Source organism: Ursus arctos, unplaced genomic scaffold (genome assembly GCF_023065955.2).
Source record: "Ursus arctos isolate Adak ecotype North America unplaced genomic scaffold, UrsArc2.0 scaffold_12, whole genome shotgun sequence".
NCBI classification, from domain to species: domain Eukaryota; kingdom Metazoa; phylum Chordata; class Mammalia; order Carnivora; family Ursidae; genus Ursus; species Ursus arctos.
In genome coordinates, this window is record NW_026622786.1 from 62,696,636 (window position 1) to 62,711,844 (window position 15,209).

The following is a 15,209-nucleotide window of genomic DNA, read 5'->3' on the forward strand; positions in this document are numbered from 1 at the left end:
ATCTGGAAAGATATCCAAAAGTTAGTGGAGGGCTGACCCTCCCTGTGGGCCATCCCTGGCTCCTCCCCACTAAATGACAGTGGCTCCCAGGCATTGTGAGCAGCCGAAATCCCCCAGTGACATTCGGTGTGGCCCCTGAGGTGGGACCCCCACCCTGGAGAATCTCTATTACAGTGATGCCACTTGTGCCTGGTGGGTGAGGGTGCAGACTAGAACACTGGCTGTAGTTCCTCATCGAGGGCAGAGGCTAGTCAGGGAGGGCTTCCTGGAGGAGAGGCCTGGGAGCCGTGTGGTTTCAGATCTGGGGTGCCAAGGTGGGGGATTTTTCAGAAGCCAAAGCACTTCTCTGGCTTCCTCAGTAGGCTTTGCCAGCTTTTCTGGCCATACTGTGGAACAAATGATCTTTTCTACAGACTCTAAAACTGAGCTCCTCTGCGGGATGAGGAAAGGTCCCCTCTGCCTGCTCTGTGCTCTATCCTAAGATGTGCCCTTCCCAGGAGGCGGGGTGTCTTCCTGCAGAATGGTGGTATTTTCTCAGTCAGAACACCTGATTCTTCCCAGAGAGACCCAACATGTCCTGAGTTCCAGGAAGGGGATTTTAAGACGTTGGCATCTCTCACTCCACCCCAAACCCCCACCCAGCTGCCTGGAGCTGAGCATTTCTCCCCATCGTTACGTCTTCCTTCTTGTTTCATATACTTTTGAGCAGTTAGTGAAAAAAACCAACATGAGCATAGGAGTTAATTAGCTTGATGTAAAGGGAAGGAGTTAAAAAAAAAGCCAAACATGAAATAATAAATATATGCCTCATATAAACATTTATGGTCCTATATTTACTGAAAAAAAAAAGACAGATGGAATATGTTTGTCTTTGAAAAGTTCTTATAGATTCAACAGCCATTTCCTCTGGATTTCTTATCCCACAGTCTCTGGCTGTTGGCGGCTTGGATAAAAACAAGTGGTTTTTGGTGATCGTCGCTGTGGCTCACCCCCCCCCCCCCCCCAGTGATTTGGGGCAGGCAGGGGCCTCTGTGCGCTCAGGGCACTCTAGGCAGTGGCAGGACTTCTGATCAGAGGCATCGGGGATTTTACAGTCTCAGAACCAGAGACTCTCCTTATGGCTCATCTGTGACATCACAGAATCTTAGAACCGTAGTCATTGAAATGCTGAGCTAGGGGAAAATGCATCATCTCAGAAGGAGAGAATTGGGGGATTTTGGAATCCCTGATGCATGGAAATTTCTCATTTTAAATTTTGGAATCTTGATGGCTCAGCATGAGGAAATGTAGAAACTGAGAATTTTAAGAGATATCAGAGTTTATTTATTAGACTCCCTCCCCAGATGCTTACATATGCTAAATACCCCCAGTGCTTTCTTTTGCCAGCCCTTGGGCCCGCACTTTGTGCCTTGTGCCGCCCCCTCCTCACTCAACCTGGAATCTTCTGTTCCTCCTGGAGGGGCACTAGCAGTCATTTGTACCGGGTGTGGGTGCAGCCTTTCAGCCTTGCCCAGGGAAGGAGCTGGGAGGAGGAGGAGGAGGAGCAGAAGGAGGGCAGGCCAGAAGGCTGTGAGACAGCAGGGGGAGGGCAGAGGCCCCTGCAGACTCACCATGACCAGAGGAAGCTGGGAGTCCTGAGGACATGCTGGGCAGCACAGCTCTCCTGTCAGCTGCCTTGCCTCCTGTGAACGTGCCTGTGCCCTGTAGGGCTGTCCTCTTCCGGAAGCCGTTAACAGGAGGGGTATCCAGAGGTCCCCTGGGCACGCTCACACGCCCCTTGCCCTTCAAGGACTGGTGGTGGGCTGGGAGGGAAGGGGTCCTGTTCACAGATTAGCAGATTAGCCCACCTCTGTCTTTGGTCTATGCTCAAGGATGGATTTTGGCACAGTTTTTTATTATTAAAACAGGGAATATTTCAAAATGTGTAATACAGAAATTTTTTTAAAAATTATTTAAAAATTTATGTAAGGTGAAATTCACCTTATGTGTGAGCATGAAGAGTTCTGTGTTTTGACAAATGCATAGTCATTACATCAGAAGTGCAGACACCACTACAGTCAGCAAACAGGACAGTTCTCTTCCCCCCCAAAAGAAAGATGAGCTTAGAAAACACTCCTATAATGAAGCCATGGCTCTCCCTGCATCTACTCTGTTCCTTCTGAGGTCTTTTTTTTTTTCTTTTTTTTTAACACAAAATTCAGACATGGTCCCATGCTGTAAATCAGGTCTGGTTGCTCCTGCTCTCCCCCTCTAATGGCTCCCTGCTCCCTCAGTGTAAAACCCGGATCCCCGCTGGGACCCCCAAGACCCTTCCCATCAGGTCCAACTTTCTTATCACCTGCCTCTTTCACCCCTGCTCAGTGGGCTACAGCGACACCTGGACTTCTTGTGATCCTACCCTGGAGAACGCTCCTACCTCAGGGCCTTTGTGCTTGCTGCTGTCTCTGTGTGAATGCTTTTCCCCCTGGTTCCACCTGGCTCCTTCCTCCCCTTCCCTCAAGTCACTATACAGATCCCTCAGACCTGTCCTGACCATCCCCATCTCTGCACTTTCTGGCTTCTTACCCTTATTGTAATTCACAACATTTATCTCTACTCGATATTACAGGACATATTTGTTTACTTTTGAAATTGTCTTCTCTCTTATCAGAATGCAAGCACTGTGAGAGTAGAGACTTATCTTTCTTGTTCATCCCCGCATTCCTGGTGACTGGAACCTAGACCACTGCATTGGGTCCTGACACACAGTAGGCATTCAGTATACATATGTTGAGGACATGAATGAATAAATAACATTTGATGTACATTTTATATCTGATACTAAATTTTCCATTTTTTATGACTCAAGTTATTTTAATGTCTGAAAGTTTGAATCCTGCTCTTTTCATTCTATATAATTCTTTTTTTGAAATAAGTTTTTATTATGTTATGTTAGTCACCATACAGTATATCCTTAGTTTTTGATGTAGTGTTCCATGATTCATTATTTGCGTATAACACCAGTGCTCCACGCAATATGTGCCCTCCTTAATACCCATAATTCTATATAATTCTTATAAATATTTTTCGTTCTAATTAAAATCTTTAATAAATCCAGTAAAACCCCTACAAGATGCCTTGTGATGAGGCAAATTCATATAAAACATCACTGGCCCTGGCCTCTGCCCTCTGTCCAGCCTCTTCAGAATGGGGCAGTGAGAGTACTCATTTCTTTGGGGCTTACAGGGGATGCTGGCCTTAGGAACTGATTGCCCCACAACCATATGAAATGTTCTCAGTTCCTGTGTGCTCTGTGTTTTGTGATAATGGGCTGTTCCCAACATATCTAGTAACGAAAAACTTTTTTTTCCCCATACATTAACTGGAAAAACCACCAAAGGTTTGATTTTTACATTATGTAGTAACACAACCCTGCATTTTTAAGTAATTAGAGTTTTGGGGCCACACTATTATATTATGGTGGGGTTTTACTGTATCTTGTGTAATGGGTGCAATTTCTGAGGAACCTTACTGTAGTTTACCTAGTCATTCTATTCCTGGATATACAGGCTGTCTCCTACTCTTTTGGGTTATAAATGACCCTGAACTGGTCAATTAAGAGATGTTTGTTTGTTCGTTTGTTTGTTTGTTTTAACAATAATACCCAGAGTGGTGAGAGTGCAGGGAACAGGTGCTTTCCTATACTGCTGATGGTATAAATTGATATATTCCTTTTGGAGAGCAGTTTGAACTGCAGGTAGCAAAATTCTTAAAATTTCGCATGTCCTTTGACTCTGCAGTCCCATGTCTAGGAATTTATCTTAAGGCTATAAATATGGATGGACGTAAAGACAGGTCTATAAGGACATTCATTACATGATGGTTTCTACTTCTAAGATTTTCTAAACAGTCTTAATCCCAACTCTGGAGGAGAGGGTAAATAAAGTATGTATCACCATATAATGGAATACTATACAGTCATTAAAATTATTTGCTGGAAGGGGCTTTTTACATTTGACTATACCAGATAAGCTTGTATCAGACCTTTCCTCTAGATAAAACCAACTGTTTGAAGACATCAAAGGACTATGAAAACATCCAGGGATTGAAAAACCAACATTGTAAAGAGAAAAGAAGCGCACTGATGTGCATCTGACACTCCGTGCCACTTCTTCCTTTCAGGTATTTGCCAGTTCGCAAATGGCATAGGACCAAGAGTCATAGAGCTAAACAGCTTTCTACAGCCTTACTTTGTTGGAGAGACAAAAACTGGAGCTTAGGGTTACCAAGATAGGCAGCTCTGGAAGAGCAAGATTCCATGGAGACGGAAGTGGTGAAATGCAAGCCTAACATTCAGTATGTTTCTTTGCCTTTCAAAATATTTGTTGCTTCTTAAGTGGCACAGGCTAAGTGGCTGCGAGATCAACAGAGTATGGCAGTTCAGAGGTTGAGAAGCTAGGCAGAGCTTTCAACAGCCTCAAATTCTAGGAAGACAAAACTGAAGTTTATTGTCAAGCAAGGACGAGGACCCCTGGGTCCCCTCAAGCGCAACATCCTAGGAGAAAGGATGAACAAGAAATAGAGCAACTTCTACAAAGCCTTAAACCCAGCTTTGAAACAGCTAAAGCCTAAACTGGATAAAGATGATCTGCCCCTCTTTTAGCTACCTATAAGAAGCAAAAGAAAATTCTTTCTTAGGAAGGTAATATCATCTGGGGCCTGTATAAATTTCATACACAACATGGGAAATTCAGTCAAAAATTACCAGGGATACAAGAAGGCAGGGCCAGGAGGGGGAAAAAAATCATTGTAAAAACATACTCACAGGTGATCCATATTTTAAAGTTATCAGACACAAGATTTAAAATGACTGTGATGAATATATTCAAGAAAACAGATTACCAAAAGGAGAATTTCAACAGATACCTGAAAGCTATAAGAAATCAATGAAATGGAACTTTTAAAACTGAAAGAATAAATTTAAGAAATCAAAGGTGGATTTAATAGATTAGATACCGTTAAAGAGAAAATTAATAAATCGGAAAAGAGGTTGGTAGACAATAGCTAGACTAAAGCATGCATTAAAAAGGGATGGACATTACAGAAAAGAGCATAAGAGATTTGTAGAACATGGTGAAAGGGCCTAACACACATTGTTTCCCCAGAAATATGGAGGGAAGATAATGTGCAGAAGTCATGTCTGAAGTGATAATGGCCGGCAGTTTTCCAAAACTGACAGAAAAACATTAAGTCACATACTTAAATAGGCCTCTGAAGCTCAAGCAGAGTAAATACAAAGAAAATCACACGTAGGCACATCTTAGTCACAGTCGAATTGGTGAGAACTAAACATAAAGAGAAAACCTTAAAACTAGGCGTGAGGGGGGCAATCTGCTATCTTGAAAGACACAGAGATGACTTTTTCATAGCAATGCTGAAATCCAGAAGACAGTGGAATGAATCTGTAACACAGAAAGACAGTGACTGCCAACCTAGAATTCTATACCTAGCAAAAATATGCCTCAGAAGTCAAGGTGAAAAAGTCACATTTTCAGGTAAACGAAAGTTGAGAGAGTTCCTTGCCAACAGACTTACAATTTTTTAAATACCTTCATGCAGAAGGAAAATGACTCCCATGTGGAAGCAGGAGGAAGAGAAAACATGTGAATACCTAGAGACTATATAAAACATTGATAGTATCTGGCGAGGTTTAAAAATATATGTAGAATTAAAATACAACAAGAATAACCCAGAGAGAGAGACAGAGAGAGAAAGTGTGTGTGTGTGTGTGTGTGTGTGTGTGTGTGTGTGTGTGTCCTGAGGTTCATGCACTTTTCAGGAGGTAGTAAATATACTCATCTGTATTAGATGGCAGTAAGTCAAGAGGGATGCTATAGTTGTGGGAATAACCACTAATAATAAAAGAATGTGTGTTTAGCAAGTTAATAGAGATAGAAAATGGTACGATAAAAAGTGCTTGATTAATCTGAAGAATGCAAGGAAGGAGAGAAAAAGAATATAGAGTAGGTGGGACAAATAAAACAGAAGTAGTAAGATTGTAGATCTAAAGCCAAATATAAGTTAGTTACATTAAATGTAAATGGCATAAATGGACTAAATACTCAAAAACGAAGATTGTCAGCGTAGATAAGAATTATTTTCTAGAAGAATATTGTATTAATAAGGATGCTTTTGGTTGTAAGTAACAGAAAACCCAAACACTGTAGGAATTTGACTTTTCACATAAAAGGTTCTTGGTGCCACCAGTGCTGTGACTTAGTGTCTCTTGGTTTATTGCCACTGTCTTCCAACCAGCTTCCCTTGGGATGACAAGATGGTCTCCACTAGCTGTCAAGGCCTCCTGCCTCCTCACTCGCATGTAGAGGAGAGGCTGCTCTTTCCCCAGTCGTCAAACAGCAGTCCCAGGACTCCTATTAAACCAGTTTACATTACGTGGCCGGCTCTGAGCCAGTGACCGTGGCACTGTGGCTGGCAAGAGAGGATCATGCTGGCGGGTTCGGGCTTGCACAGCCTCCTCTGGGCTGGGGTTAGTAAGAACAACAGTGAGAGCACACACTCACGTAGCATCTCCTGGGGGCCAGGTGTTCTGTCGTAGGCATGTTACATGTGATATATGCACCCATTTCAACTTCATGAACTGGCACAGAGATGTTAAATCGTCTGACTTAGACAAGGTCCCAGCTAGTCAATGGCAAAACCAGGATTCCTATCTAGTCAGTCAGGCTCCTGAATCTACATTCCTCCCTGCTGTCTATATTGAGTCTCCTCAAGCCCCATAGAGAGATAGGAAATATGGGACCCTGTTAGGGAGCAAATACTAGGTGTTACGGACTGGATGTTTGTGCTTCCCCGATCCATATGTTGAAGCCCTAACCCCCAGTGTGACTGTAACTGGAGATGGGGCCTCTAAGGAAGTAATTAAGGTTAAATGACGTCATAAGGGTGGAGCCCTGGTGTAACACAATTGGTGTCCTTATAAGAAGAGGTGGCGTGCGTTCCCTCTCTACCATCCTCTCTCCTCTCTCTCTCTCTCTCTCTCTCTCTCTGCATGCACTGAGGGAAAGCCACATGGGAGACGTAGTGAGAAGACTGCCATCTACAAGCCAGGGAGAGAGCTCTCACCAGGAACCAAACCAGCAGGAATCTTGATCTTGGACTTCCTGCTTCCAGAACTGTGAGAAAAGAAATGCCTGCTGTTGAAGCCAGCCAGTCTGTGGGATTTTGTTATGGCAGCCCGAGCAGACTAATACGCTGGGAAAGCAATCACTGCATTGACTCTAAATCCCTTAACGATGTGGGGCAACAGCAGGCCAACACTGCCTTCCAAGTCCGAGAGCGCTGGGCTTGCATCTTGACTCCACCCATTCCCAGCTGCATGACCTTGGACCAGTCAGTTACTCTTGCTCTGGAAAACGGCGTTAAGTCATTCTGGCGTGGAAGGAGCCTAGGATTGCTCAGGTTTCACTAGCCTGAGTCCCTGTAAGCCTAGCTCAGCTTTAAAGGGGGAGTTTATAGAGTTTTTGTGATGTGGGATAAGAGACGATAGGCGGCCATTAGCCCGGTGTGAGGCCTTGAGCACTGGGCTCTGTAGCTCCAGAAGCCTGCCAGGGTTACAGGCCCCCTGAGGGCTGTGAACGCCCCAAGACGGCTCCAAGATGGGGGAGCGGGCCTTGGCCAGCCCGTCCCACCCAGGCTGTGGAGATGAGAAAGAACCTGGCTATCTGCCTTCCTGCTTCTCCTCTTTCAGAAGCCCCCACCTCCTGCTGTTCGCCAGGCCTTTGGGTCTGGTGAGGAGGGGAGAGGGGACAGTGCAGCCCAGTGAGGCGAAAGGAGTCCTGTAGGGCAGTGGCAACGCAGGCTCTGCCTCTGCTGTGTGTCCTGAGAGAGCCACTCGGCCCTCTCTGGGCCTAAGAAATGGAGCCCCTTGTCTCCCACTGTGTGGGACCTGTGGCGTGCCTCCTGCCCTGGCCCGGCCCTGCCACCACTCAGAGGGAAAAGCTGAGGCCCCGAGAGGGGGCCACGCCCTGCTCTGCCCTGACGGGGCCTGCGGTGCCCAGGATCAGACTCGAGACCCCGTTAGCCTGAAGTTGCCCTTCTTTGGCCATCGGTGCTCACTACCTGGGAGCATACGCCTCTGTTCTTGGAGGCACAGACCAGCCCAGCGAGCCTCTGACTGTGTCTCCTCTGCCTGTCTAGAGAGAACAGAGGGGCCTTTACGGAGATGCTGAGTCCGCACCAGACCCTGTGCCTCTACATACGGGAGCTCACTTAATCCTCACAGCCACTTTGGGGGCTGGGAGTCTTACCCCTGTTTTACGTGTGAAGAAACCGAGGATGGGAAGGACGAGGTAGCCCTATCTAGGGTCAAACGGCCAGAAAGTTAATGGTAGGGCCAGGGCTTCAACCTATGTGTGTGTGTCGCAAAAGCAAGTGTCTGGCTTATGGTGCACGTGAAAATTAACTTGGGACAGTCCTTCCAGGCACCCACGTTCCCAGTGTTTCCAGGCACCCACTGCGGTCTAGCAGTGTGCTAGGATTAAGGGGGGAGATCCCCGAGGGGGCCCTGCTTCCCGGGCGACCAGGACAAGCCTGCGCCTCATCTCGGTCCCTGCTTTCTTTTTCTTTTTTTTTTTTTTAAAGATTTTATTTATTTATTTGACAGAGATAGAGACAGCCAGCGAGAGAGGGAACACAAGCAGGGGGAGTGGGAGAGGAAGAAGCAGGCTCATAGCGGAAGAGCCTGATGTGGGGCTCGATCCCATAACGCCGGGATCACGCCCTGAGCCAAAGGCAGACGCTTAACCGCTGTACCACCCAGGCGCCCCTCGGTCCCTGCTTTCTGTATGTGAAGTAGGTTGGACAGAATCACGTCTCAGGATGCACTGACGTTCAGCAGCCCTGGGGCTCCATAACCCCTGTCCTGAAGGATTTTATAGACTTGGGGGGGAGGCAGGGTTTTAACTGCACTTAGCAGCATCGATGTGGTAGTACAGAGCATTCTAGCCTTGATTTTGCAGTGATGCGGATTTAGAAATAAAACAGTTCAAGTATTCGGCTGTGCCGGGTGGGCATAAGGTGCACCCGGAAGGGCAGCTAGCCACAGGGACTTCTGGGAGCTGAGGTGGGAGAGTTCAGGGAGGGCAGGGAAGCTTCCAGAAGGACATGCACTTCTACCAAGTTCCGGCGGCCCAGAGGAGTTTGAAAGGTGTCAGGCTCTCCTCACTGGACAGGCAAGGATGTGTGCAGCAGAACAGCAAAGCACGTGGGAGTGCAAGGTAACGCCCAGGGGGAGGGGGGAGCCCCGGCCATGAGGGCCCCCCAGCCAGGCTGAAGGCACTTTATTTATTGAGTGCCTGCCAGGGGCCAGTCCTGCATTCAGGTTTGACAGTAGTTTTCACCTCATCAACTCTGCCCTCTAAAATTCTCCCCGGTTTGCGGATGCAGGAAGGTATGATAGTTTCGGATTTTGAATTTCTGCCTTTCCAAGGGCAAAACCCTGTCTCTAAATACTGCACTAGCTCAGGTGTGGGCAAATTACAACCCCAGAATCAATGAGCTGTTTTTCTAGATAAAGTTTTATTGAAACACAGCCCCCTTCTTCTATTTACATACTGTCTGTGGCTGCTTTTCACTGTTGAGCAGCTGTGGCAGACACTCCGTGGTTGCAAAACCCACAATATGCCGTCTTGCCCTTTATAGGAAAGCGTTTGCTAGATTAAACACGTCTGCTAGACTAGAGAGCTGAGTCAGAAGATTCAGTGTGAGTGTGAGCCCTACGTTTGCTGTGTGAGCTTAGGCAAATTGCTTGCCCCCTCTGAGCCTGCCCAACCAACTCTTGGGCGTTGTAGTGAAGCTCAGAGGTGATGGCTGCAAGATGTTTTGTAGACTGTCACATGTTGTACCTATCACCAGCCTGGCACCGGTGGGCACTAAAAATCTGCTTGTGGGTAAACGAGGAATAGTCCCTTTGCAGGCCTTCCTAGACCCAGCTGCTGGCTGCTCCTGGGACTGCAAGGAGATGGCATCTGGACCCGAGATGCTGAATGCATCATTGTTCCTCTCACGCAGACTTGGCAGGTTTGAGCATAAATTAAAATTCTTGTGGGGAGTCACCTTATATGTGGTACCGCTTTATAGCCAAGTCATTACGGTAATTTGCAAAACTCTCTGGTGTGTAACTGGAGTCATTTGCTTCTTATTTGCTGGCTGTGACCTCATTCAGGCTGCCCCGTCCTGCATTTAGTGACCCCTGAGCCTTGGGGACTTGTCCTTCCGAGTCTGGCCTCAGGGTTATTCAGACCTAACCTTCCGGGGATAGAACGCAGGACCTTGCCTCCCACAGGGATAATTAGGAGAAATCATTATGGTTACCATCCTCCTGCCTTTTCAAGTGCTTACTGTGAGCTGGGCACCATGCCAAAGGCATTGGGTCCATAATCTCATGGGATTGTCCTCACAGCCTCTGAGTATCTATTAGCACCATTTTATAGATGAGAAAACAGAGACTTCAAGAGGAAAGTAAACCAAACCTTACCTAGTCCCAGGGGTGCCAGTCCGTCCCTGTTGGGGTTTTGCTGTGTGACCAAGGTAGGTCCTTTCCTTCTCTGAGCCTCAGTTTCTTCATGTATTAACTAAATGGATGGGCAGTCAGTCCCAGCCCTGACATTCCAGAATTTCTCACTAACTGGTAAAAATGAACATAGGACTCCCCCATCCTCCAGTTCTCCAAGGAAGCTTCACATACATGAAAGTCAGGTTCTTGGCTCCAGTAGCACAGGGGGAGACATGGCTGCTGGGTGCAGCCCCTTCCTGGGGCAGCCCCCGCCTGCCTCAGGGCAGCAGGGCGAATGTGCCCCTCTCATTCCTCTGCCTCTGTAGAGAAGGACTACATCCTTGCTCCCCGGAAATGGAAAGTGAGCAGGGGTGGGTCCCGTGATGCCTCTGGGGACAGAGAAGCAAGATGCCAATAGGCAGGAGGGCAGTGGCAGGTCTCCTGGCTGATTTGGGCCTGTGGGGGGCAGTGGTGGCAGTGCCCACATCTTTCTAGTGGTGGCAGCATCTCTGGGGCACATGTGATAGCCTCTGGTTTCATTTCCAGCCTTTGAGAGAGCAGGCGGCCCGGGGAAGGGTCTAGCATGGGTTTTGCGAGCAATTGCCATGCAACCTGGGATGGTCACTTGCCAGCTCTGAGGCTCACATCCCTGTGCAAGTCAGGGAAGCTGACGGATTTATCCAGGGCACTATAAGGATCACACAAGCCAGGGGCCTGAATGAGCTTGGAGCCCCATGCAGGGTCAAACTGTGACCTGAGGGCCTCTGTCTTTCTTCCCTCTGAGAGCTGGCTTGTTTATTTGTTGTAGGAAGACCTCTTACTATATCCAGTGGAGAAGAAGTCAACAGGCCTCAATCATTTGCTGGGTGATAGCTGTTTTTTTCCCATGGAGGTGATGGGTTTGCATCCCAGGTCTGTCCCTCACTCCCTGTGTGGCCTTGGGTAACCACTAGCCCTCTCTGGGCCTTCATGTGCTTGTCTGTAGATGGAATAGTTTGCCTGTCTGGCAGAGCTGTCATGAAGACTGAGCTTTAGGGGTCAATGTAATGGTTGTTTGTACTTTAACTTCCCAAAAGGCTCCCCAACACGATCTTAATTGGAGCCCAAGGCGGGGTTGCTTGTTTGGGGATCCCCAGTTGTTCATCAGTTGCCTGAGACGCAGCAGGACAGGACCTAGGCTTTGAAGCCTGAGAGATCTAGGTTTGAACTATGGCCCCACCTCTTACAGACCCCAGAGCCTGGTCAGAGGCACCTAACCTCTCCAACCCTCAATTTTTCTCATTTGAAAAATGGCTAGGATGGGCCCACCGCACAGGGATGGACACTTAGAAGGATCGATGTGCCTGGTGCCTAGGAAGGGCTTGATAAATGCTGGGCTCCCCAGCGCCTTTCTGGGGGCCCACCTTCCCTCGCTCCACATATCCTCCTTAAGTGAAGGGGGGCGTAAGTAACCCAGAGGCCCCCGGTGGGTCTGGTGGGTTTTTGAAAGATGCTCAGAACCACCTCCCCGACCCAGCGATTCTGGGAGAAAGACCCTGGCAGAACAGCCCCATGTGATGATTACACTCTCTTTGCTCCAAATGCTATTAATGGTCATAAAATTATCCACAGTTTTCTGAGGCCCAGGCCCAGGGTTTGCCTCAATGGGACAATAAAATCTCATGCAGAAACGATTTGGAACAGGGAGAGACCGCCAAGCAGAGACGGAGCTAAACGAGCAGCAGCCTGCTCTCATTAACTCAGGCCATTCACATTTGTTACCAGGGATTTCTTTTTAATTAAAAAACAACCAAGTTATTAAAAAATAAGCTCGTGAGGGGCTGGCCCGGCAGCAGACGGAGCCAGCGGGCGTGAACGTTCCTTGCAGCAGGAATGAGCCCAGGGCTCGGCCTGGGAAGGTGAGGGGCCTTCTGAGCGAATCTTCATCGCGCCATCTGGAGCAGGCTCGCCTGTGCCTGGGAACGCAGAGGCTCCTCGGAGCCCCTCCCCTGCCCTGGGGCCTTGGGAGGGTGGCGTTCCCCTCTGCAAACTGTCCTGGCCTCGGCAGGCGGATGCCCGGTGCTGTCAGAGCTGAGGGCACACGGCGAGTTAGCCCTGAGCGTCCAGCCTCCTGGGCGGCAGGGCCTGCTTTGGGTTGAGCGACAATTAGGGCTGCGTGAGATGGATTCCTTGAGGATGGGGTCGGGGTTTTTGTCCAAGAGTCCCCTTTTTGTTACAGAGCCATCCAGAATTGGGGTTTGGGTCTGACAGACCTAAGGCCGAGATCAGGCCAGATTCTCATGGGCGGTGATCTCAGGCAGGTGCCGTACGCTCCCCGCGCCGCTGCCTGCTGTCCCCAGGGACGGTGCGCCCCCTCCGAGGAGACAGTGGCGTGGACCCCCCGCCGCACGCGGCGCCTGCACGCCCTGCTCAGCGAAGGTGCTTCTCTTATCGCTGACAGGACAGAAAGCCTGAGAAGTTAGCGTCCAGATTAACCCGCCTCACGCGGTGGAAGAGAACACGGGAGCCCAGAGAGGGCAAGTAGCTTATCACCACTGCGCCCAGCGTTTACACTCTAGACAGATGTCCTCGGGGTTTTCATTCACATCTTCTCCCTCCATGGTCTTCATGAGAAGCCCGTCACTGGGCAAGGCAGGGCCTGCGATAGTTGGGCTGTCAGAGAACCGTGGAGAACACGGAGGTGTGAGTAGCCGTGTGCCGCATTTCTGTGGCGCCGCGCGGTCCGGGGAATAACGCAGACTGAGCTTTGGTCAGAACAAGGGCGGAGGGTGTTTAATGAGCACCTGCTCCGTGACCTGCCGCGGCCCGGCCCGCTGAGCGGCGCGGCCCCAGCACGTGTCGTGAGCCTCGTCACGTGAGTGTCCGGTGACCAACACGAGGGTCGTAGACGGAAAGCTCCAAGAGGCAGGAGCTTGGCCGCCTGGTTCGCCAGTGTTTCCTGCCCCTGCGAGGGTGTCGGTCCGTCGTGAGCGCTCGGTGTTCGGGTAACGGTCGTTCAACCACGGGAGCTCGGCACCCGCATCTGAGTGTGGGGGGATTTTGCCCCTGATCCCGCTGGTGGTCACGGCAATTAAATAAGGGATCTCGGTGCCACGAGTGCAGCAGGGGTTCAGCGAGCGTGGGCTCAGGGCTGCTGTGTCCCGCACTGTACCCTGACGACTGCCCTCTCCCCGCCCCCCCTGCGGGCTGTCCCCACTCACGTTCTCTCCTCTTCTGTCTTTCTTTGCATAGTGAACGGGAGCTACGGCCACTGCACCCCAGGCTCGGAGAAGAGCCTGCTGGACCTGGACCTCGCGGAGGGCCCCGGCCCCACCTGCCGCCAGGGCCTTTTTCTCCCTGCGGGCACCCCACCGCCCCGGGGCCAGCCCCCTGCCTGCGAGAGGCTCCTGCATTTCCCTCACCCTAGCAGGTATGTGCTCCGTCCTCTCCCATCAGCTGCCTTCTGTGGACACTTCTGAAGGCCAAGGACAAATGGCCTCTGGACCTCGCCTGGTCTGCCTGGTTGTGGGATACATAGGGAAACTGAGGCACTTGAGGACCAGGGTCCAGCCAGAGGCCACTAGCACAATGATGGCTGCCTGGTCTAGGCCTTGAACCCCCCACACTGCAGTGCCTCATGAGAGACAGAGATGGTTTTATTGAGGTATGTTTCCCATTGCAGAAGCTGAGGTGGCTTTTCACAGAGAATCAGTAATCTCAGAAGAGGAAGATTCAGGGGTGGGATGGGGAAGGAAAACCCAGCTCAGGGGTCATACACATTGTAGTGTCAAACCCTGGACTACTGAGAGCATGGAGAGGGGTTCTTCCACTGAGGGCCATCTCCTGCCCTAGGAAGCCATACCTCACAGAGCCCTGCCAGGGGACCCTCATTCAATGCCTGCACATTTCCAGTGATGTCCACTTGTGGAGAGATGTTCTGTTGGAGTGTGTGTCAGGCAGGAATCTGCCTCCTGTGGCTCTCCTGGGGTCCTAGCTGTGACTCTGTGCCCTCTGGTTTGTTGACAGGCAGAGGTCCACCACAGGCATGCCTCTGTGCCCCCAGCTCGGCCCCCGGGCCTGCACCTCACTGCCTGGGCATGCTGGCTGAGGCCTGCTTCACAGACCAGAGGTTCTAAAAACTGGCCCGGTCACCTGTTCGCAGTTCCTTCCTTTATCAGTCATTTATTAAGTGTCTACTGTGTGCCAGGCACTGCGGGGTACTGGAGAAGCCTTGGCAAAGGAAGCAGAGATCTCCCCAATAGAGCTTACTTCCCAGTGACAGCGTCAGGTGAGAGAGAGGACTACAGAGCAGGATGCTGATTCTTCCCACACAGAGCCGTTTTCCTTTGAGAATGTAGAATCCCTGTGGCCTCCAGCGATAGGAGTGAGGCTTCTGACTGACGGGAGTGTATTAGTCTGCGTGCGCTGCCTTCACAAAAACACCACAGCCCGGCTCGCTAAAGCAACAGAAATGTATTTTCTCACAGAGGCTGGAAGTCCGAGATCATGGTGTCCGCAGGTTTGGTCTCTCCTCAGGCCTCTCTCCTTGGCTTACACCACCTTCCTGTGGTGTCCACAGCCTTTCCACTGTTTGCAAGCTCTTCATCTTATAAGGATACCAATCATACTGCATTAGGGCCTCACCCGTACAACCTCATTTAACCTCCATTACCTCCTG

General features: G+C 49.7%; 1 protein-coding gene across 1 annotated transcript in view; it reads left to right on the forward strand.

Moving 5' to 3' along the window:
• Positions 1-15,209, forward strand: part of GLIS1 (GLIS family zinc finger 1) — a 219,307-nt gene that overhangs the window by 118,780 nt on the left and 85,318 nt on the right. The window contains exon 2 of the mRNA XM_048220484.2: positions 13,784-13,961. Within this exon, the coding sequence (XP_048076441.1) occupies positions 13,784-13,961 (178 nt within the window). The remainder of the gene's footprint in view (positions 1-13,783; positions 13,962-15,209) is intronic.